We start from the raw sequence: 23,077 nt of genomic DNA on the forward strand, positions 1-23,077 counted from the left end.
GAGTAAATATATTATGACTAATGACCCTCTCTCTCAAATACTTCATGAGAGATAATGTGGTATAGTAGAGAAAACACTGTCCCTGAATTCAAGCCAGTTCTGGAGTCCTGGGCCCTGTTTTGCCACTTACCAATTATGTGACCTTGATTAAGTTACTTAAGGCATGGTTACCCTATGGCTTAGTTTTCTCATTTTTAAATAACCGTAATAAGGCCAGACTTATAGGATTGTTGTAAGAATTAAACACATGACAGATCTAAAGCATTATGCTAGTGTCTGGCGTATAGTAAGTGCTAAATAAAAGGTATATACTAATTTAATTATTATACATCATTAGATCTTTAGGAGAGTATCACTGAAAATTCATTCAGCAAGTATTAATTGAGAACCTGCACTAGAAATTCAAAGAGGAATAAAGCAACACATAATGGGTGATGGGGTAGGGATGGTGATGTAGAGACAGATAGGTGAATTGACTGAACATGCAAGCTTCAAGTGAGGAGGTGGGGCTGTGAGAGTGTCAGGATGTGTTTTGTTCAGAGGTGATTATATTGGAGATCTCTGATCTGCTGAATTTCACTGGTTAAAAATTGATACAAACTAATACATGTGAATATCTTATCTATGGTATCAAGACCCATAGAAAGGTTATATCTTTTGGAGAGTTACCGGGTGAGAGACAAAGGATAGAGGTCATTTTGGGTGATGGTGAAGTTGGTCCCTTCAGAGTGGCCTTGTAGAATGGCCCCTGAGCATTCTACAAGGGGCCATTGAGATCTCTTTAAGCTTGTTTCTCACTTGTGTGCCTAGATACTTGGGAAGTGCCATTTGAGGAGATCTCAGAGCTGCAGTGGCTGGGTAGTGGAGCCCAGGGAGCTGTCTTCTTGGGCAAGTTCCGAGCGGAGGAGGTGGCCATCAAGAAAGTGAGAGAGCAGAATGAGACGGATATCAAGCATTTGAGGAAGTTGAAGCATCCTAACATCATCGCTTTCAAGTAGGTCAAGGCTTTTTTTTTTTTTTTTTAAAGAAATAGAGAGATTTTCTTTCCCCCAGTATATACATTTACGTTCCTGCTTTGAAAGACATGTTAAGAACACTCTACAGACTTAGCACTGTGCTAGGTGCTTTGGGAGGGTACCAAAGAACTATTATATTAGAATCATGTCTTTAAGGATTTTATAGTCTAATAGTTCTTTTTGCCAGAGCACACACTTCTTGGAAGGAATGTATGTGGGACAGAGGGAGAAGGTAGATTCCTGCCAAGCAGTCAGATCTGCTGAATCAATGTCATTATCAGTAGGACAACAGAGGCTACTTCAAGATAACCTGAACATCCTAAAATTCAGTTAAGAAAACAAAGCTAACATGTGAAGTGATCAGAGAACAATTAGTTCCTTGTAAATAGAGATGTATTTTCTTACTAGTTTCTATTAGTGTCCGTTCTTAAATATTAACTTGTAATAACAGGTACCTTCAGAGTATTTCTCCCTGCCTCAAGTTTTGCCAGATCCATTTTCAAGGAATGCTAAACACTCAGCTTTCTAAATCTAATAATAGTAGAATTAGTGATGATAGTAAGTTAAATGCTATATTTATTTCACAAAGTGGTTGTTTTCAAGAGTATGTGAATATATCTTTCTAGTTTAGTCCCTTATTTTCATAATATTGACAGGGATCCCTAGCAAAATAGAAAGATTCAGAGGTAAATTTGTAGAAGGCACCAAACTTGGCAGTGCTGAGCTCTGAATATGTATAATCTCTTCTCCCTGTACTCTTCCCTTGAGTTCCTTCTCTTCCCAGCCTTGAAATTTTGCCCTAGGCTTGAACAAATGAATAATGAGTGGCTTAAGAGGAAGAAAGGTGAAGAACAGGAAAGAAAGCCTTTAGGAAGGAAGAGAGATTAGAAATTAGAGCTTCTTGGTATATTTTTATATTATATATATTTCAATTCTGGAAAATAGTATGACCAATAAGCCTATAGCTAAAAGTAGAATAACTTACAAATTCCCCTTTCCTAACCTAGGAGGGACTTCCTCCAGCCCCCAAGAGGAATCCTTTCCTCAATAAAACTCTCATTATAAAGCTAAACATGTCATGCAATAATTTCTAATTGGAAATATATCCCCAAAGTAAGGAATAGAAATCATGGGTACAAGTTTTGTAGAATGGGTTTAAATGTGTATTGAGGTTGAGTTTTGATTCCCAAACAAGACCCCTTGCTTTGGAAAGGGAAAGAAGTGTGAAAAGAAGAGAAGCATTCAACTGGGATACTAAATGAAGTCCTTGGATTCATTTCCTTGTGGAAGGAACATCCCTGGAGAGGACATGGGAGAGAATTTCAGTTGCTGTAGTGATTCTATTATTGGTTGCCTTAGGAGGGCCAGGAGGATGTGAAACTAAAACAAAATGCTATCGAGACCAATTATAATCCTTCCCAAGATGATAAGTTTCTCAAGACAATAGGAGGATTATTTTTAAGCAGACAAGTCTGTCAGAGGCTCACTTTCATTCATTTTACTTCACTGAGAAGATCATCATTGCAGTGCGGTTACCCTCATAAATGGAAGGAAGAGCCTTTTATTTAACTAAACTTTAAGCTTAAATCACTGGTATGCTAGGTTTGAGACACTGAATGTTCTATAGATGAGCATGGCTTTTTGGCCTCCCAAAGTGAACTAGGCTATGAGTCTCAGGTAAGAGGGCTTTCTAGCAAGAGGTCGTGGGTTACTGAAGGTAGAAATGTGTCCTCAGAGGATGAGTGCGAGAAGCTTGATTTTTCCTTCCTTTCTTTTGTTTCTTCCTTTTTCCTCTGAGTCTTTTCCCCGCTTTACCCTCTGACCCTCCTACCTGCATATAGAGTTTTCAGCATTATGGATAAGTATTGCTCTGTTGGTGTCCAACTCTTTAGGCTGAAGATGCTTGAATTGTCTTTACCTCTACATGGAAAACAATAGTGAGACTGTGTCCCTGGCCCATTACACCATGCTCTTGAGGCATTGTGCAGTGTTATGTTTGCAGCCATCTGTGCCATGTGTTGCTTAGCCAATGAATCATTCAGAACCGTCTGGAAGATATGAAGGCATGATTAGATTTTAGTACATCTCTCTGGATACTGATTTCTGTGCTTTCAGCTTCTTTTGAAGTTAGTAAGAACCATGTACAGAAGGGAAGTGCAAGAAAGGAATACTATATTCTCTTTTTCTTCCAATTTTTAAGCAATCTTTTAAGAAAACCCAACCTGCCTGTTCCTAATGGAATTGAGTGCCAAAGGGAAGAAAAGGTAGCAATTAGAAGTGATTATAGAGCTGTTATTTATAGCTACTAAGAAGTCTTGTCATAGTACAGGGCTGATGGAATGATTGCTTCTCATTTGTCAGTCAAGAAAGACGAAAAGTGTATAACATATCGCTGTTAGGCTCTTTATGTCAATATTTGTCTGACAAGTTAAAACATACTTGAGTAAGATGCTGAGTAGTTTCAAACAAATATTTGTTTTGATATTCTTAAGCACATTACACTATTTCTGCCCTTATTCATTATTTCTCTGTAGTAAAAATTAAATTGTCTGTTGCTGTATACTTGTGCTCCACTGAGGTTTCCTGAAAGTCAAGTAATAGAAACTTAAAAAATTTTTTCTTTAAAAATCAAGATGAGAATTCTGGGGAGCTTAGAAAATGATAGGAGAGTAATAGAAATAGCTTTGCGGCATTTGACAGGCACATCAAAGCAGGGAAAATAAAAACTAATTATACTTACTCATAATCTGCCGTTGTTATAAGACTTTCACATGATCACAAGTCACAACCTCTAAATTCTTTCAGCACTTATGGCAGCCTAAGAGATAGGACATGAATTGGTAGCTGGCTGAGGACTTTAGCTGGGAGTCTTGTAGGTAGAATAACGATATTCCTTTGGAGGAAGGCATACGTATCATTAAGAAATAAGACACAGAGAATTGCTCATGGTAATTTTTCTTCTCTTTTCTGATTCTCAGAACAAAACTGTGAAGTAGAGCTAATATGATTTTCCCACTTTTATAGGATAACAGTATTAATATAGGCATCCCCAATATGCTTGTCTATACAAACTTTTAAAAGCTGGAAGAGAGGCAGTGTAGCATAGTAAGTGGAAAAAGCATGGGCTTTGAAGTAGACAGACTGGATTCGAATCCCAGCTCTGTCATGTATTAGTTGTATGATCCTAGGACAAGTCAGTTTTCCTCGCTGAGCTTTACCTGTAGAAATGGAAAAGATAATATCTATCGTACAATGGTTTGAGGCAGATTAAATAAGACAACTAACTAACATGTAAACATGCCTGACAAATAGAGGATGTTCTTTCGTGTTAGTACCCTTCCTCCTACCCCTTGCCTCTGTACTTGTTTGCGCAAAGGCTTTATCAGCAAAGAACGCGCAGGTGAAGTTAAACAATATTTGTCAAGGACTTGCTGTGAACTTCTAAGCTATGTGGTAGAAAGAAAAGTACTTGAAGACCTTTTCCTTTAAGGAACCGATAATCTGTATAGGGAGAGAAAAATTGCATATAAAAAACAAATATGTAGCATAAGAAATTAGAGAAGAGAAAGATTTTTTTTTAGACTGGAATAATCAGGAAAGGCTTCATAGAAGATGTAGGAATTGATGAAAATAGAGGCTGCATAGGTGTATAATACATTGTGTAACATTATTTTTGTTCTAAACAGAAATGTTTTTCAGCTACTCTATAACATAGAAAATTGATTCTTTTGGTCCTCAGTCTAGTTATCTTAAATTTGAGTAATTTGAAATTCAACAAATAGTAAAAATAGCAATATTTTATTTGAATTCTCTCTGTACACTATATATAAAACTTTCCATTTAATTTTTAAAGGAAGATATTTAAATTATTCTTAACAATCTAAAATATCCAGGCTACACAAGTCTCAGAGAAAGGTGCTCTTTGTCCTAGAATGGAACGGTCCCCCGGAAAAAGCACCGATATAGCTTAGCATATAGATATCTAAAGTGAACAAAACAAACTAAAATTGTCTATGCACATAACGAAGAAACATGTAGACTAGAGGGACTTAAATGGTAATTTAAGGGTCAGGAAAGATTATATGCATTTTTAAAATAATGTGGACAGAGAACTGGTCTTAATTATTAAATTTATTAAATATTCTTAAAATATAAATATGTATACATATATGTTTATATGGATGTGTGTACTCATGTACATGTCTGTGTTTTCTTGAAAGGGGTGTTTGTACTCAGGCCCCATGTTACTGTATCATCATGGAATATTGTGCCCATGGACAACTTTATGAGGTTTTGCGAGCTGGCAGGAAGATCACACCTCGATTGCTAGTAGATTGGTCCACAGGAATTGCAAGTGGAATGAATTATTTACACCTCCATAAAATTATTCATCGTGATCTCAAATCACCTAAGTGAGTTCTGGAACTAATTTTTCAGCCATTTTGTTTTATTGTTTTGAAATATGGAATTTTATCAACCATAGTTGAAGCTTTTGGACATCATATTTTCAGTTCAGTTTAAATTAGCACAGTGGATAACTCTATTTGCATGTTTGGGGGATTATTGTTAACCTACTTACCTATATGGCAGATATGTCCAGGCACCTGACAGTAGTTTTCCCTTTTTGTTGCCTTTTAATTGTACAACTATGAAACAAAATATATTAACTAAAGTATTCACTTTCCATCATCTCAGATAATTAATGCCAGACTTTCCCATTGGAAGGCTTGACTTGTTGTTTTCCCAGTGTGTTCCCCCCAGAAAACCAATTTTTTAAAAACTGAGTTTCAGAAATATATACAACAGGATAAAAATGGATAAGAAACAGAGGCAAAGAGAAAATAAAAACATTAACTAAAGCTTCTTCACAAAATGTATGCCATAAGATTCTGTACAGTTGTTAGAGGTGGCTTATGAATTTCTCTTTGAGCTTCCTAGAGTCTAAGCAAAGAAGGAAACAAGGTAACGAGGTTCACAGTGCCCATTAAATAATATAAATTGGTTATTTAAGAGAAGCAGATTGGCATATCCCAATGATCTGTATTGTTCTAGGGTGTGATGGCTTAGGAGTGAATATGATTTGAACCTAATACATTTTTAGAGGGTGTCAAATTCAGAACCAGGCAGATCCATCTCCTGACCCTAAACATGGTCCTAAAGTAAATCGCTTGAGGAAATTGGATCCCAAAGATTACAGGTGGGGAATTTTGAAGTGTGTCCATATTTCATTGGAGATCAAAGAAGCCTAACTAAAAGAATTGTGGGCTGACTCACATGATAACTTCTTTTTGAAAGGGCTATTTTATCTTGAAGATTATGAGTTTGGAGGAACTAAGGTGATTGGCAGTGGAAAGAATCAGAATGTGTGAAATTCCATAAAAATGTATTGACTTAAATAACTTTGTCTGTGTTACACATAATAAAAAAAAAAACCTTTAAAAAAAAAAGAAAGAAAAGAAAAGAAAAGCAGAGCTGTTTTTAGTAACCTGTTTTCAAAGTGATTCTTTGGCTACCAATAACCACTTCAAAAGGAATGTTTATTCAGTTCCCCAAAATGCATGAAGGAAGGAAAGGAATTGATTAAATGGTATATTTCAGTGTAGCTCCTATTTTTAAACATTATTTTCATTATTTCCCACCACATTTTTGTTTAGAGAAGCAGAGAAGAATTAATCTTTATCCAAAAACATATTTGCATAGTGCTTTCATGGTTTACAACATTTTAAAATATCCATGATCACATCTGCTTTGATCTTAGCAAAAATGTATGGAATAGATGTAACATATATCATTTTATCATTTTATATAAGAAAATCTAGAACTCAGAGCCCAAAGTCATGGAGCTAGGACTTGAACCCAGAACTTAGCCCACAGACCACTGCATTCTCCCTCATCATGTGAAGATGAGGGATTCACAATTAATCCTGCCTCTTCTCCATGGAAGATACAAATCTGTCCTTGATTATCAACTTCAAAGCAGCTCTTATTTATCACCATAGTTCTCAACAATGTTTATTATAGTCGTTAGCTCACTGAACAACCTTCTCCTTGCTTTACTTGCAAATAAACTTTATTACAGTGTTCATTCCTTCTGTTCACATTTTTCACACAATCTGTTGCTTTTGTCATCCACTGCATACACATGAAGTACACAAAATACTTGCCGAAGACCTCTTTTCGGTACGCGGGCCTCTCACTGTTGTGACCTCTCCCGTTGCAGAGCACAGGCTCCGGACACGCAGGCTCAGCGGCCGTGGCTTACGGGCCCAGCCGCTCCGCGGCATGTGGGATCTTCCCGGACCGGGGCACGAACCCGTGTACCCTGCATCTGCAGGCGGACTCTCAACCACTGCGCCACTAGGGAAGCCCCCAAAGACCTCTTTGAATGGCCTCCTTCTTAACCACTTTGTTCTCTTTAAGAATTAATTTTAGGAAATTCCCTGGCAGTCCAGTGACTGCCCCGGTTCAATCCCTGGTCAGGGAGCTAAGATCCTGCAAGCCAGGCAGAGCGGCCAAAAAAAAAAAAAAAAAAGAAGAAGAATTAATTTTAGAGGAAGAATTCAGGAAATTTTAGGATATGTAAATCACATGCTACTCTCTTTAACTCTTGTCATTTAAAAATTAGAGCAGGCACTTCCTTGGTGGTCCAGTGGTAAAGAATCCGCCTTACAATGCAAGGGACGCGGGTTCGATCCTTGGTCAGGGAACTAAGATCCCACACACTGCAGGGCAACTGAGCCCGCGCACCACAACTACTGAGCTCGTGCACCTCAACTAGAGAGCCTGCGTGCCGCAAACTAGAGCCCACGTGCCCTGGAGCCTGCGTGCCACAGCTAGAGGGAGAAAACCCAGACTCCACAACTAGAGAGATACCCACGCACCGCAACGAAAGATCCCACGTGCCTCAATGAAGATCCAAGTGCTGCAACTAAGACCTGATGCAGCCTAAAATAAATAAATAAAATAAATCTTTTTAAAAAATAAAAATTAGAGCAATAAGTTTGTTATCTAGTAAGTCTTTCCCTCTGCTATCAGTACCATCCCGAACCTCCAGCAGCCTTGGCCTCTTTGGGTTCCAAGCTGACACTGAGAAGACAAAGGTCAATCTGCTGTAAAGAGAGATTTCATTACCTACATTAAATCCTTAGGCTGTATGACCCCAACTTTGTCTCAGAAGCCTTCACGAAAGTCCCAACGTTGTATCTTTTCTAGTCTCCTCCCATGGCTCTTCCCTCTTGTCATACTAACAGGTCCCATAATGAGCAGAACAAAAGAGGCAGAAGAGGAAGCTTCTAGTGTTTTTCTTACTAGGAGCTTATCACCTTTTTTTACTTTCAGCGTATATGATACCAGCAATTCTCCAGTTATCTCACATATCCCATGATATTTTAATCCTTATGCATTTTCACCAAGACTAACATGATTAAATCAAAATTCCTAAATTATGTAAATTTTATATGTCACGTACAAAACCAGGGTTAAGATATGGATGAAGGTATTCTAAAGCAATCATAAGCAATGAACTGTTTGGTAGAGAGCCATCTGACATTGGCGGGGAGGGGGGCAAATGTCAAGTCCCTGGTTCACATAGAGGAGGAAGGAGATAGATTGAGAAGTTTTCTGTTTTCTAGCTGCCTCGATTCTGATACTATTTGAGTATTAAGACTTCTTGTTAAAATTAAGTCTGTATATCATTAAGCCTCTGAAACCCTAACTCATTACATTTTAAAATTCTAAACAGGTTATTTCAAGTGAATTCAGTCTAGTGTGTGTGGATGCTAATTCTCTGGATTTGACTGGTACTAGATTTTATTCACTTTAAGGCTAGCAAAAGAAGTTTGCCCCAAGTCACAACCCAGATCACTGTAACAAGTATAACATGACTTGTGTGGAATCTTCCTAAGCTTAAATTTATTCCTGCTTTTCCTTATCAACATTAATGGAATCCCAGCATACTTATTAGCCTTTTATAATAATGAATCCCTTGTGTCATGGTGCCATGCATGATTTTAGTTGGCCATCATTTAATCAGTGTTTTAAAAGAAGTGTTTTTCCTGTTGAGTTGTCTGAGACCAGCAAGGATGAAGACCAATGTTTATGGAGATGGGTGCTTTACATATATTACCCCATTTAGTTCAAATGAAAATCCTATGAGACCATTATTACAGACCCATAATCCCTCATCCAAAGCTCTTGGAGTCAGATGATTTCAGAAATGTAACATAGGGCATTACCTTACACCCCCAGCGAAGTCTGGGGCCACATCCTATGATCAGCCACATTCATAAATCTGCAGCAAAACCTTTGACAGTCGCACAAAGTGGGATAAGTTGAGTTTGCTTTATATATATGAAAAAATATTTATAAAGAATTTTTGGAGATTTTTGAATTGTGGATAAGATACTGTGACTTGAATTGTCTCCATCTTACAGATGAGAAAACTGTCTTAGAAGAATTAAGTAATTGGCAAAGGTCACACAGTTAGCAGTGGTGGAGGCAGGATAAAACCAGATGTAGAAAGCCCACTATGCTATGCTACCTCACAAGTATGAATGATGCTGTTTGTGGTGTGTAGCTAATGCCCCAGTAGTACTGGAACTCGAGAGCTGAATTCTGCAAGGTAGGAGGCAGCAAACAAAATCTTCAGTTGCCAGTTAGTCGTGATTTTCATTAATACTAACGATCTGGATGTTTTCTTTATTTCTTTTTAAAGTGTTTTAGTGACTCACACAGATGCAGTAAAAATTTCAGATTTTGGTACATCTAAGGAACTTAGTGATAAAAGTACCAAGATGTCCTTCGCTGGCACAGTAGCATGGATGGCGCCAGAGGTGATACGGAATGAACCTGTCTCTGAAAAAGTCGATATATGGTGAGTGGTGCAGTCTGTGCCAACCAGAAAGCCTGTTCCCACTTTCACCCTGTTAGCGCTTTCCTCTTTCAACACGTCTACTTTCCCAAAATATTCTTTAGTATTACTCACTTCTGGTTGGTTTCAGTCTCATATAATCTGAGGTACTACCCAGCATGATCATCACACCTGGTAAGAAGGACTGGGGGAGAAGGAATTAGGGTGAATATCCATTCAGTAAGTCATCAGTTTGGGGGACTCCCAGAGAATATGCTGAACTTTCTGGAAAACTAAAAGTCCACTTTATATAGCCATTTAGTATAAAAGTCTTTCTGAAATATACTACATAATTTTCACCTTCTTGAATAAAATATGTTGAACAAAGTTTACCTATTCTTGGTGACTCAGACCATCATTGGGTATATCAGTGATGTACTTTGCTGTGATACAGTTATATGATTTAGACCTATTTGAGGTGTATGGGGCTGTTTGCCCTTTTATTAAACAGCCCTGATGGGCTTTATTTTTTTGGAGGGGGAGTTAATCTTTATTAACTTTTCCTCTGAGGTTACAAATCTCTGCTATTAACAGTATATTTCCCTTGGGACTTCCCTGGCGGTCCAGTGGTTAGGACTCCACGCTTCCACTATGGGGGTCACGGGTTCAATCCCTGGTCAGGGAACTAAGATCCTGCATGCTGCGTAGCCTGGCAGAAAAAAAAAAACAAAAAAAATCAAAAACAAAAGACCCAGTATATTTCCCTATAGTTGTTTTTCTTCCATTCTTAATATTGGCTACTAGTAACTTTTAGACTTAAAACCAAAAAAATAGCATATGTTAAAATTGCATGTAATTTTAGAGTAAATAAGATAAAATAGAAATGTGGGATCATTTGTAATTTGGGTAATTATTACCAAAGTGTCCTTATTAGGGATTATACCAATTTATGTTCCCAAAAGAAATGTGTAAGAGTGTTTTTACAGTCTCAGCAATAAAATGTGTTAAACTTTGGGATTTTTCTGCCAACCATATAGGTAAACAAAGTGTCATATGTGCAGTTTTAATTTGCATTCCTCTCTAATATTATAAATAAGGTTGTACATTTTTTCATATATTTATGAACCATTTGTAATTTTTTATTTGTGAACTACTCTAATCCTTTACTAAGCTTTCTGATCTTTTATTCTTATCAATTTACAGGAGTATTTTATATATTAAGGAGATTATCCTTTTGTGTATATAAATTATAGGTACTTTTCACTTTTGTTGTTTTTCTTATGGTGGAAGTTTTTTTCCACAGCAAGATTTTCTTTTAAGCAGTTTGATTTATCAATCTCTCCTGTTATGGCTTCTGGATTTCTTAACTAGAAAAGACTTCAACATTCTAAGATTCTTTTTTTTTAATTTCCATGTGTTCTTTGACGATTTTTATGATTTCGTTTCTCACATTTAAATCTTTGATACATTTAGAATTTACCTTGATGTAAGATGAAGTGTAAATTTGTTTCCCCAATTCTCCCAACAGCATTTATTGAATAATCAGTTTTCCCCACTGGTGTGAGATGTCACTTCTCTCATATACTCAATTCCTATATGTTTTGGGTCTATTTCTGGATTTCTATTCCATTCCAATATTCTGGCTGACTATTGATCACCAGTGTTAATTACTGAAGCCTTATAGTATGTCTTAATATCTGATAGTGTTGGTTACCCCCTCACCAATTTTCTTTTTCAGAGTTTTCCTGGCTGTTTCTATTTTTCCCATAACAATATTAGAATTTTAAAACTGGGTATATATTCGATTGAATATTAATAAATGAATAACTAAAATACAAGTCAGTCTTTCTGAAATGTCTTTTATACTTGTTCCCGGTGCTACTGTAGGTCTTTTGGAGTGGTGCTTTGGGAGCTGCTGACAGGAGAGATCCCATACAAAGATGTAGACTCTTCAGCCATTATTTGGGGTGTTGGAAGCAATAGCCTACACCTTCCAGTTCCTTCCACTTGCCCTGATGGATTCAAAATCCTTATGAAGCAGACATGGTAAGAAATATGTTTCTCCCAATATTCTCTTTTACCTTCTTCCTCAAAACCATATTTAAAACTCTCTAAACTATATTTAAAACTGCAAGGAAGTCTCTAACGTGTATTTGGAGTGAATAACCTTACTTTGTGTAAAGTCTAGGAGACTTGGAATTTGAGAACTTTGGATTCAAATACTTGCTCTGCCCTTTTTTATCTGTGTAATTTTGGGTATGTCATCCAAGTATCAGTTTTCTCATCTGTAAAATGGGGGTAACACCTACTCATAGAGTTGTTGTGTTATGATTAATTAAAAGTTATAAATAAAGAATTTGGTGTGATATCTTAAAATAGTAGGCCTTAGTAAATGATAGCTATCATTACTTTACCAGTCCTAAGGGATAATTATTATAAAACAGATCCTAGAGATTTCCAGTTCATCATTAGAGGTATCTCATAATTACATTTTCCTTTTGCTCTTCAGTACATCAAAACTGCCTGAGACATAGCCACACATGGAGTCAAAAATATTTTTTATAAAGTAGAGTAAAATCTTTATCCTCCTGGACACAACTTCTCAAATGCACACGCTATTTTTCTTTTTTTTAACTTTTAGGCAGAGTAAACCTCGCAATCGACCTTCTTTTCGGCAGACACTCATGCATTTAGACATCGCATCTGCGGATGTACTTGCCACCCCACAAGAAACTTACTTCAAGTCTCAGGTAAGTCTGGAAACTGTTCCAGGTGCTGCTAAACAGACAGGAAACTCTCAGTGAGAAGGAGTAAGGGTATTCTGATTCTGATAGCAATTATATGACTCTATTCATTGTGAAACAATAATGATATCTCACACGTATGACATTTTTGGAGTTTTTTAAGCCCTTAACATATATTATTCTCTTATTTGAAGATAGCATGTATTAAAATATCATCTTCCTAGTGGGTTCTGGTGAAGTTGTTGGAGAGAAAAGAGGAAAAGAGGATATGAAAACTGTATGTATATACATTTGAATTAGAATTACTGCTGACCTTCATGAAAATATTGCTTTCCTTAAAGTTAGAAAAGCTAAAGTACAGAGGAGGAAAATTAAATCCCAGAGAGAGCCCGTTGATTAAATTAGGCTTTTCACTAACTTTAAGTGTGTCACCTAGTAGCACCAAATAAAATATAATTTAATGTATCTGTTAGCCTTTACTCCATTACTTATGGCTCCATTACTTTTGGCATAAGTCCCAAAACTTATGGCTTAAAACAATAAGCTGTTGTTTAGCTCATGATTCTGTGGGTTTGTAATCTATGCTGGGCGGTTGGTTCTTCATTTGGCTTTGACTTGGGATCACTCACGTGTCTGCAGTCAGTTGCCAGGTTGACTGGGAGGCTGGCTGATTCCAGATGGTCTCATTCACAAGTCCAGCGATTAGCTGGCTATTAGCTAGAACACCTCTGTTCTCCTCCACGTGGCTTCTTATCCTTCAGCAGGCTAACTTGGCCTTGTTCACATGGTCTGCTCAGGGTACCAAATGCAGCAAGAGAGCAAGCCCCAGCGCACACGTGACTTTCCAGCCTGTGTGTGCATTGTGGCTGCTAATGTCTCATTGGCCAATGCAAGTCACGGGCTAACCCAGATTGAGAAATAGATTTCACCTCTTGACAAGAGAATCTGCCGTCACATGTTGTAAGGCATGGGTGCATTACTGATAAATTTGTGACCATTAAATAAAAATGCTGTAAATGGCATAAGGATCAGTGGTCTAACCACTGTCAAGATGGATAGGGAGTCGTGAGGGATCAGTATACATGAGGTCCTTACTTACCCCTACCAGACCCAGGCAATAGCAAAAGGAGTAAAATGGGATGAAACTATGGCTTTTGAAATAATTGTGATGATCTTAAATTATAGCTTTATGCTTATAGAATTTTAAATATAGTATTACCTAATTTCTTCTCATACAGAAGAAATTTCTTCTCACTTTCCAAAATGAATTTTTGCAAGATGAATTCCATCTCTGCATTGACTTCCAGTATGATTTCTAAGATTCATTTTCAGAGAATTTCTTCTCAGAGAAGAAATATTATTACCAATTAGTGTCTCAGTCTACTCCTAATAGCCCCCAACTCCAATGGGTGATGAGTTTACCTACCAGGAAAGTATGCATTGAAAGCCAACTGGACTGGGAGGGGCATCATCCCTGGGAGTTAAACAAGTCCTCCAATATGCTTTATTACCTGGCCCAACCAGAGGCTTGGAGTACTTGCTTCTCTGGTGTCTGATGAACAGAGAGATATTCCGCCCATCAGATATTGGGGAATATCTTAATTAAGGAACAAGGTCTTTGCAGTTTCTAAGGAATAATAAATCAGAGACCTTTCCTCTATTGCCTGAAGTTCTAACATGCTATGACCCACAAACTTAGCTCTCCCCACACTGTCTTTGAATAGTCTGGCTTGCCCTATAGTTTTTTAGTGTTTCTGGGGGATTCTTATGTAAGTAAAGTGTTTGATTTTAGAGAAAATAAGAGGATAACTTCATGACATTTCCTATGTTCTTTGATATGCATTCAGGTCAATTCCCTTAGAACTATTAAAACTATTGCCTATCTATAAAAATACATGTAGGTATTGGTTACTGGATTAGAAATCTTTCATATATTTTCTTTTGTTAAGAAGAAGACTTAAGTCCTCTTGTGAAATGAAAGAGAATAATAGTGAGTACTCTCCAGGAAATTTTTCAGACTTTAAGATATGGTTACAATCACAGCGTTGCTTCCTTTACAAGAAAACTATACGTACCACAATTTTGAAAAGCAATTTTTGGTGAGAATACTAAGCCACAAGCCATTGAGAGTATAACTGTACATACTTGGAAGACATCAAATTCTAAACAGATGCTACTTGTGTGCTCCCAGAATATCACTTCTGAAGCCAGCGCCACACTTTCTGAATACCCACCATATATATAAAACACTGTGTAGTACAACTAAGTCCCCACAGTTAGTATCCTTACTTGTGTAAATTCACTTTTATTAATCTATGCAGCATTAAGATTAAACTCAGAGAAGGTTCTCTGAGAGCAAGAGTATGAAAAGGAGAGGAAGGGGAGGAAAAGGAATAGAAAGGAAAAACAGTGCATTGGACATCTTTTAATATTCATAAATTCTACCACATTTTTCTCCCAGCATAAAATTTTACCTCTCCTTAAATAGTTCAAAATACCCTTGCTAGTTCCTAAAATCTTTCGGGTATTTACAAGCTGATTTGTTTCTGGGTCTGAAATTCAGACTATCTCTGGCTAATGATAATAAAGTATTGGGTTGGCCAAAAAGTTCATTTGGGTTTTTCCCAAATGAAAACCCATCTTACGGAAAAACCCAAAAGAAATTTTTGGCCAACCCAATATTTATGGACTAACGAGGGAGGTACTGGGAAAAGTAACAGATTTTGAGCCTAAACCCCTGTCCTGTGACCTTGGATAAGTCACTAAATTTCCCTAAACCTCAGCTTACTCATCTAAACAATGAGGATAACCATATCTTCCCTTCCTTGTGGAGTTTTGGTGAGGATCAAATAAGATAATAAACATGCAAGTGCATTATAAACTGTAAAGAACTGTTTGATTGTTAAGAGATTATTATTCACCTCCCACAAAGCTATAAAAATTAAGCCTCCTTGGAGGTGTTACATTCTGGATACTTTTTCTTTCTTTTTTAAAGACCCATTTATCCTTGTTTTTATTATTAGAAGTGGGAAAATGGTTATTTACTGGTTGCTAATTATAAAGCAGATGGGTTGCTATTTGAGGAATGGGTATTTAATATATGTGAGAAGCACTGGTCTTTGAGTCTGGGGACCTGGATTCTGGTCACCATTACACCATTAATGTGGATGAGTAATTGGATGCCACTGGGCCTCTATTTTCCCACATATAAAATAGATGTAACAATGTCTGCCATATATCTCAGACATGTTTATAAAAATCTAAACTAAATCTAAACTAAATCTAAACTAAAGTCCTTGGTATTTGCTGCTACTATAGAAAGGAAAAAGTTACATAGGAAGCTAGAAATAAAATTACCTAGGACATCTCAAACTCTAATTGGGAATTTAAGATTGAGTTTTTTTAAGTCACGTTATTCTGTATAATCTACAAACATAAAATACATCCTTTTTACTTGTACAATTTGATGTGTTTTGGCAAATATATACACCACAAACAAGATACAGAATATTTTCATCATTCCAATTTTCTCCACGTCCTTTTGTATCCAGTCCCTTCCTCCCAGCCCCAGTCCTTGCTAAAAAGATATCTGTCTTCTATTCCTATGGTTTTGTATTTTCCAGAACGTCATATAAATGGAATAATATGATATGTAGGCTTTTGTGCCTGTCTTCGTTCACTTAGCATAATGCATTTGAGATTTGTCCATGTTGTGGTACATATCAATAGTTCATTCCTTTTATTGCTGAGTATATGCCACGGTAGAGATTCTGGGTACTTTTTCTGATGAACTCCTGAGATGGATAAGATGGCAGCTAGGGAGCTCCATCCACAATTAAATTCCTATTTAAATTAAATTCCTATTTAATTCCACAATTAAATAGGAATTAATTGTCTTTTGACTTTATCCTCCCTCAATGGGCAAGAACTAGTTTTTTAGCACATAGTTTTGCTTTTCAATAGCACTTTTATACCTGCGGCCTTGCCTCCTGCCTGCTGACCAAACCCTTTCCTCATCAGTCATCCATCAATGGTTATTAGCTGCTGGTCGCCACCTTCCCCCAGAACTGTCAGTCAAGAGTGCTGACAAGAGCCCAGCTGACGCCTTCCTGAGAGAAAATGCTTCATCTGTTTCTCATCAACAGCACATGTATAAGGAAACAGCATATATAGAACAGATGAACAAAGCAACCAATTTCAGTACAATATTAGGTTCTGCCAAAGCTATTGCTTCATTCCTAGACAATAACCCATTTCTCCAAGTAGGCAATTATTGCTCCTGGTATTCAATTACATTTGGTATGAGTTTTTAGAAAACATTTTAGCCTGGTCCCAGATCCCAGCTGCTAGGTATGTCACGTGCCCTGCTTCCGAGCTCTTTCACATCCCTCTGTCTTTGCACCATTCTAGTTTCCTTTTGAGTGCCACCATGACCACCCAGAAATTCAGGGGCTGGGAGTTGCAGACAGATAGCTCATTATAGGGACAGACTCTTCTACCTTAAGAGTAATTTCATTGGGGGCTTCCCTGGTGGCGCAGTGGTTGAGAATCTGCCTGCCAATGCAGGGAACACGGGTTCGAGCCCTGGTCTGGGAAGATTCCACATGCCGCGGAGCAACTAGGCTCGTGAGCCACAACTACTGAGCCTGCGTGTCTGGAGCCTGTGCTCCGCAACAAGAGAGGCCACGATAGTGAGAGGCCCGCGCACCGCGATGAAGAGTGGCCCCCACTCGCCGCAGCTAGAGAAAGCCCTCGCACAGAAACGAAGACCCAACACAGCAAAAAATAAAAATAAATAAATTTTAAAGAAGAGTAATTTCATCATGAGCAAGTAGGCGCTTAGGCACAAGCTGGGCACTTACGTGGGGAGACAGTAAAGAGGACTCATGCCAATCAAGATTTGGACTTGACAACCTCTAAGACCTTTCTGACTCAGAATCTATGTTTTCCCACTACTTAGCCCCTCAACATCCTGCTTCTCTATTCCTCAAGCTAGGCTGGAGCTGGCTCAACTTCTTTTTTTACTTTATAAAAATTGTGGTTAAATATATATATAATTTGCCATTTTAACCATTTTTAAATATACAGTTCAGTGGCATAAATTACATTCACAATGTTATAAAACTGTCACCATTATCTATTTTCAAAATTTCTCGCTACCTCATTAAGCAATAACTTCCCATTCTGTCTTCCCCCACAGCCCCTGGTAATCTCTGTTCTACTTTATATCTCTATGAATTTGCCTGTTCTAGATATTTCATGGAAGTAGAATCATACAGTAGTTGTCTTTTTGTGTCAGGTTGGTTTCATTTAGCATGTTTTCAAGGTTTATCTATTTTGTAGCATATTTCACAACTTCATTCCTTTTTATGACTAAATAATATTCTACTGTATGGATATACCCTATTTTATTTATCCATTGATATATTAGTTCAGCTTCATTTTGACACATATTATGAGAGAGAAGAGAAGCAAGGTTTGGGTACAAGAGCTTCAGTCTACTGCTTGAATAACTGAAAGACTGGAGAAGACAAAAACCTTCTAGATGTTACAGCCTTTCCCAGGCCTTATGTGGGTTATAAAGAGGATTCCATTCATGACAGTAACCCAACTGTCACTGTATTTTTCCCTTACCTGCTTACACAGGACTTAAGTACCTTGTGAAGCACTCCGTACTCCCTCCCTCCACCTTACATGCAGTTTGGGGGAATCCCCAGGAACGAGTCGGGGGGATCTCAAACAGCCTCATATTAATGTCTGCCCTACTTTCCAGTGACTCTGGCTGGAACAGCACTCTTCCACCAAGCATCTGCTGGGTATTACTTTATTGGTTAGTACTGTTTTCTGCTGAAAGGCTGTAGTCCCCAGCTGGCGTCCAGTGGATGCTGCCGTATCCTTAAGGCACTGCCATCACCCACCAGGAGCTGCTATTTTATGGAGAAGCTCTGGACTCCTCCATATTCCAAAGTTGCACATTGTTCTGTTTATGCAATGAATTGTTCCTTTCCCCGTTGAGTTACATTTTGTTAAAGGTCGCAGAATAGTGCTGATTATGGCCCAAAATTTTACAGATATTAGTGGAACAAATGGGAAATGCCTCTCCACTCCTATGTTGATGGCTTTGTTATAGGTCAAGATCACACAGGATTCCTTCTTCCCTCATATTTTCTTTCATAGACTCCTTAATCTCTGTGCAAATTGGCTTCAGCCTGCCCACCTCCATTTCTTAGTTATGCCCAGAAATGTCTAAATTGCAGCTTAAGTGCAAATTGGAACTCCTATTACATAAAGATTCTAAGTATAGTGATGGAACTCCAAAATTAACATCTACCTGTAACACAGTACCTTTGGGGAAAACACATTATTAATCAGTACCTGGTGTTTTCCCACAGAGGGAACTTCTTTTGGGAAATCTACTTTCTTAATAAGTTTCAATCTTGAGAAGGTTTTCTTTAAGTTTCACATTCCCGTAAGCTAGATGTCAGGAGGTTTATTTCCTCTAGAATTTAAAAAATCTGATCTGTGATATCTGATTCCTCACTGCCAGAGGGAGGTATTCCTTTTCCTGGTCCCTTCTTTAAGTGCTGGAGTAGAATCTACTGACATGTTTTTCACAAAAGAGGATGCTTTAAGGCCCACATTTGGCCCTCTCCCTTATCCTTCTTAGGTCCAACAACTCTTGATTTTCATCTTTGGCCTCTTAAAGCTCAAATGCTCTTCCTACTTCATGACTTTGATCTGATGGCTGAGAGAACAGCATTACCTGGGGCTCAGCCAAACCTGCATTTACTGCTTAGATACAGTCAAAGACTGTTACCAAACAATGGACAGTGCATTCTAGAGCTCCGCTCTTTGATGACGTTGGCTGTCAGGTTTGATGCCCGAAAGTCAACTGACCAACAGAAATCTCTCCCCAATGGTCAGTCAACATATATATATGTGAAGATCTAACGTATTATAAACAGATAAGTAGGATGACCACTTTCTAAATAATTGCAATATTATTTCCTCTATAAAAATAAATGAAGGATTTCCCCGGCGGTCCAGTGGTTGAGACTTTGCCTTCCAGTGCAGGGGGTGTGGGTTCGATCCCTGGTTGGGGAGTCAGATCCCACATGCCTCGCAGCCAAAAAACCAAAATGTAAAACAGAAGCAATATTGTAGCAAATTCAATCAAGACTTTTTTAAAAAATGAGAAACAGCAAATTTGGGGAGAAACTTCTGTAACTTCACAACTACTTAAGCATAACTTCTTGCATGATCTAGAGAGATCATTTTTAACATGAATCTGAAAGTAATAGAATAGCTCTAGAAGAAGATGATACAATTAGAAACATTTGGTTACATATCTAGCCTTCACTAGAAATTATTTTAGATAATCTCATTAGCTTCTTGGGATAGTAGTGTTTACATAATTTGAGGAAGCGTCTCCTTTAGCTGCTTTTCTAGAAATGGTCTGTAGAGTATATTCCTGCAGAGATGTTCCTACCTCCTAAAATTTAGATAAATTGGTCTGAAATTCAATGCCCTATGGAAAGTCCAATGTCCTTTTTAATACTTCTGTGAATTCCTGGGAGATTTATAATTTCATGGGCACTTTGACTCTGTTTGCTTGGGCCCCCATTCCTGCCATCTTTTGGTTGTTCCTTTATCTTTTTCCTGTCTTTGACCTAAGCATGAAGTTCAGCACCTTTCCTTGATTTAAAAAAACAAAACAAAACAAATAAAAACACTCATCCAAAGTCAAGGTGAATGTCAGAGGCTTTACTAAAGGTTTAGGAAATTGGAAGAGGCTTACATTTTGAACAACTTAAATCACACATTAGATATCCATCCCTCTCCTAAAATTTTTGTCAAACTACTAAAATGTTTGGCCGTGCTCTTTCTCCTCCTTCCCCTTCTCTCTTTTCTTTTCTTTCCCCCACCTCCAAATTCCCGTATAATTCCCCATATTTTTATCCCCATCTCCTGCTGTTCTTGCCCCTTGGATCTTCTATTCCAAATATTTTCTCAAGATATTTTCATAAACAAAGCCTAGGAGGAATTCTGGTCCAAATGTAAAGACGATCATATTGTCACTGACACATGCTTGTACCATATGGTTATCAGAGCTGTTCTTTCTAGCCAGGCTCTCTCAGCCACCATCCTGACTTAAAATTGAGCTCTTTTGTTCCAGAGATGATGGCTAGCATGCCAGCTGTGATGTTTCTTTTGGTTAGTACTGAAAGAAAATTAGAAAAGACAGCACTGAGTACTGGACTACATACAGAAAATGGGGTGAGGAGTGGGGTGGGGTGTGCAGATACACTAGCATGAGATATTTTGCTATCAAATAACATTTATTGAACATCTATTCTATAAGACTCTTTAGTAGAAGCATACAGGGGGGAAAATCTTGTACATGATCCTATGGTTATATCAGGGATTAAAATTCCTGGACTATTAACAAAATCTAATTTGTCCTTGCCTAGGCTGAATGGAGAGAAGAAGTAAAAAAACACTTTGAGAAGATCAAAAGTGAAGGAACTTGTATCCACCGATTAGATGAAGAACTGATTCGAAGGCGCAGAGAAGAGCTCAGGTTAGCTGATGTCTCCTACTTCACCTCTTCTCATTCCCAGGTCTTCAGATATTAGCAGGAACCCTTGTTGTGAATCATTTCATTTTCTACACACCTTGCACTTCTGCTGGTTATTGTTATTCTCTTTAAAAGTTGGTCCTCCCTTATATCACTTTTTTATCGTCTCCCCCCCCACCTCTGTTATCCTCCTTTATTATATCTCTGCAACAAAGATTCCTGGAGCAATGCTATTTGTTTATTCAGCCGCTGTCCTAGGTAACATGAAAGGTCAGAAGTTTATAAGATGTAGTCCCTGGCCTCAAGAGGCTCATAATCTGTCAAGGGATAGAACACATGTTCTCAGATAACCACTAGATTAGACAGGATCTGTAGTGTGGATAAGTATAAATGAGTGATGAGTGACCGTGCTTTAACTGCATATTTCCCTCAACATATATTATACTGTATTCTTATTAAGATATTGCCAATACTGCACAGACAAAGGCTGTACATTATACATAAATTGCATTCAGTTTTATCTGTAGCCCTCCTGGCTATCCTATATGGCTGGATATGACCCTTAACAATCAACTAAGTGGAAAACTTGGATTTCCCATCTCCCACTCGCTCTTGTCTGAGTCTTTGCATCGGACAAGGGAGTCTTAAATTTAGAGGGCCCTTGGGCAAATGCTTTTGAGATAAACCACCCTGTTCTTGTTTCATTAGAGCTGACCTTAGTTCTCCCTCACATTCATCAGCTTCACTGCTTCCGTGTTTTCTTTGATAGGCATGCTTTGGATATTCGTGAGCACTATGAGAGGAAACTTGAGCGGGCTAATAATTTATACATGGAATTGAGTGCCATCATGCTGCAGCTAGAAATGCGGGAGAAGGAGCTAATCAAGTATGTATCCAGACCACTGTGTCCTGACTGATTTGGGTCTATCCATTGGCTGAAATGTACTACTCGTCCAGGTTGCTGCTACTCAGAACTGGCAGCTATTTTATTCATCCACCCAGCATTCCTTAGGGCACGTGCCGGGCACAGGTCCCCGTCCCGGTGTGGCTTACAGCTGAGTGGAGCTGCCACAGAGCTGGTTCTAGGGGACTATGCGCTTGGCAAGCCTTTGCCGCTTCAACCTGCCGAATGGCTCAGGAAAGGGGTCCTCATTTCAAGAAGAGCCTGGTGTGGATGCATGGGAGCTTACTGCCCCCTGGGGAAGTAAGGCAGCTGCTGCAAGTGGTTCAGGGTATTCCTGAGAATGGTGAGAAACCCTGGGGTCCTGACTAAAACAGCAGCTGCTGAAAACAAGTAGGACTTCAGCCACTGCTGTCTGTCTCATGAGGCATGTTGGGGACAGGAGGGTTAGCCTCCAAGTCCATCTGCGACCTGAAGAAAAAAATGAAGTCAGGTTAGTTTGAATTTTTTTTTTTTTCCTTTTTAACCTGAAGAGCCGCCTTGCTATTCTTCAGATAGCCTGTATCTGTTAAGTGTGGCCAGAATCTCTGGGTGGAGTTAACCTGTGAAAACATTCTGCCCAACTTTTCTGTCTGCGGTGAATGAGACATAGCTTTTTCTTTCATTCTTCAGGCGTGAGCAAGCAGTGGAGAAGAAGTATCCTGGGACCTACAAACGACATCCTGTCCGTCCAATAATCCACCCTAATGCCATGGAGAAACTCATGAAGAAGAAAGGTGTGCCTCACAGACCTGGGATGCAGGCCAAGCGGTGAGCACCTGTACTGACCTGATATTCAGATGAATGGGGAAACATGCCCCTAAAATACATGATCAGATGATGGTGGGTGTGGCCACACGGTACCACGTCGTCAGCGCACTTGCCTCTAGATATGGCCTAGGCAGGTGGGAGAGAGTGTGTCATGGACTCCAGGAATCTAGTTTTTACTGT

General features: G+C 38.4%; 1 protein-coding gene across 3 annotated transcripts in view; it reads left to right on the top strand.

Moving 5' to 3' along the window:
• The window catches only part of MAP3K13 (mitogen-activated protein kinase kinase kinase 13), a 164,233-nt gene that overhangs the window by 123,871 nt on the left and 17,285 nt on the right, over positions 1-23,077 (top strand). For all 3 annotated transcript variants that reach the window (XM_073803977.1, XM_019946286.3, XM_073803978.1), the window contains 8 exons: positions 811-994; positions 5,237-5,428; positions 9,730-9,888; positions 11,752-11,910; positions 12,506-12,614; positions 21,080-21,189; positions 21,956-22,072; positions 22,760-22,897. In XM_073803977.1, coding sequence (XP_073660078.1) covers positions 811-994; positions 5,237-5,428; positions 9,730-9,888; positions 11,752-11,910; positions 12,506-12,614; positions 21,080-21,189; positions 21,956-22,072; positions 22,760-22,897 — 1,168 coding nt within the window. The remainder of the gene's footprint in view (positions 1-810; positions 995-5,236; positions 5,429-9,729; positions 9,889-11,751; positions 11,911-12,505; positions 12,615-21,079; positions 21,190-21,955; positions 22,073-22,759; positions 22,898-23,077) is intronic.

This window comes from Tursiops truncatus, chromosome 4 (genome assembly GCF_011762595.2).
Source record: "Tursiops truncatus isolate mTurTru1 chromosome 4, mTurTru1.mat.Y, whole genome shotgun sequence".
NCBI classification, from domain to species: Eukaryota; Metazoa; Chordata; class Mammalia; order Artiodactyla; family Delphinidae; genus Tursiops; species Tursiops truncatus.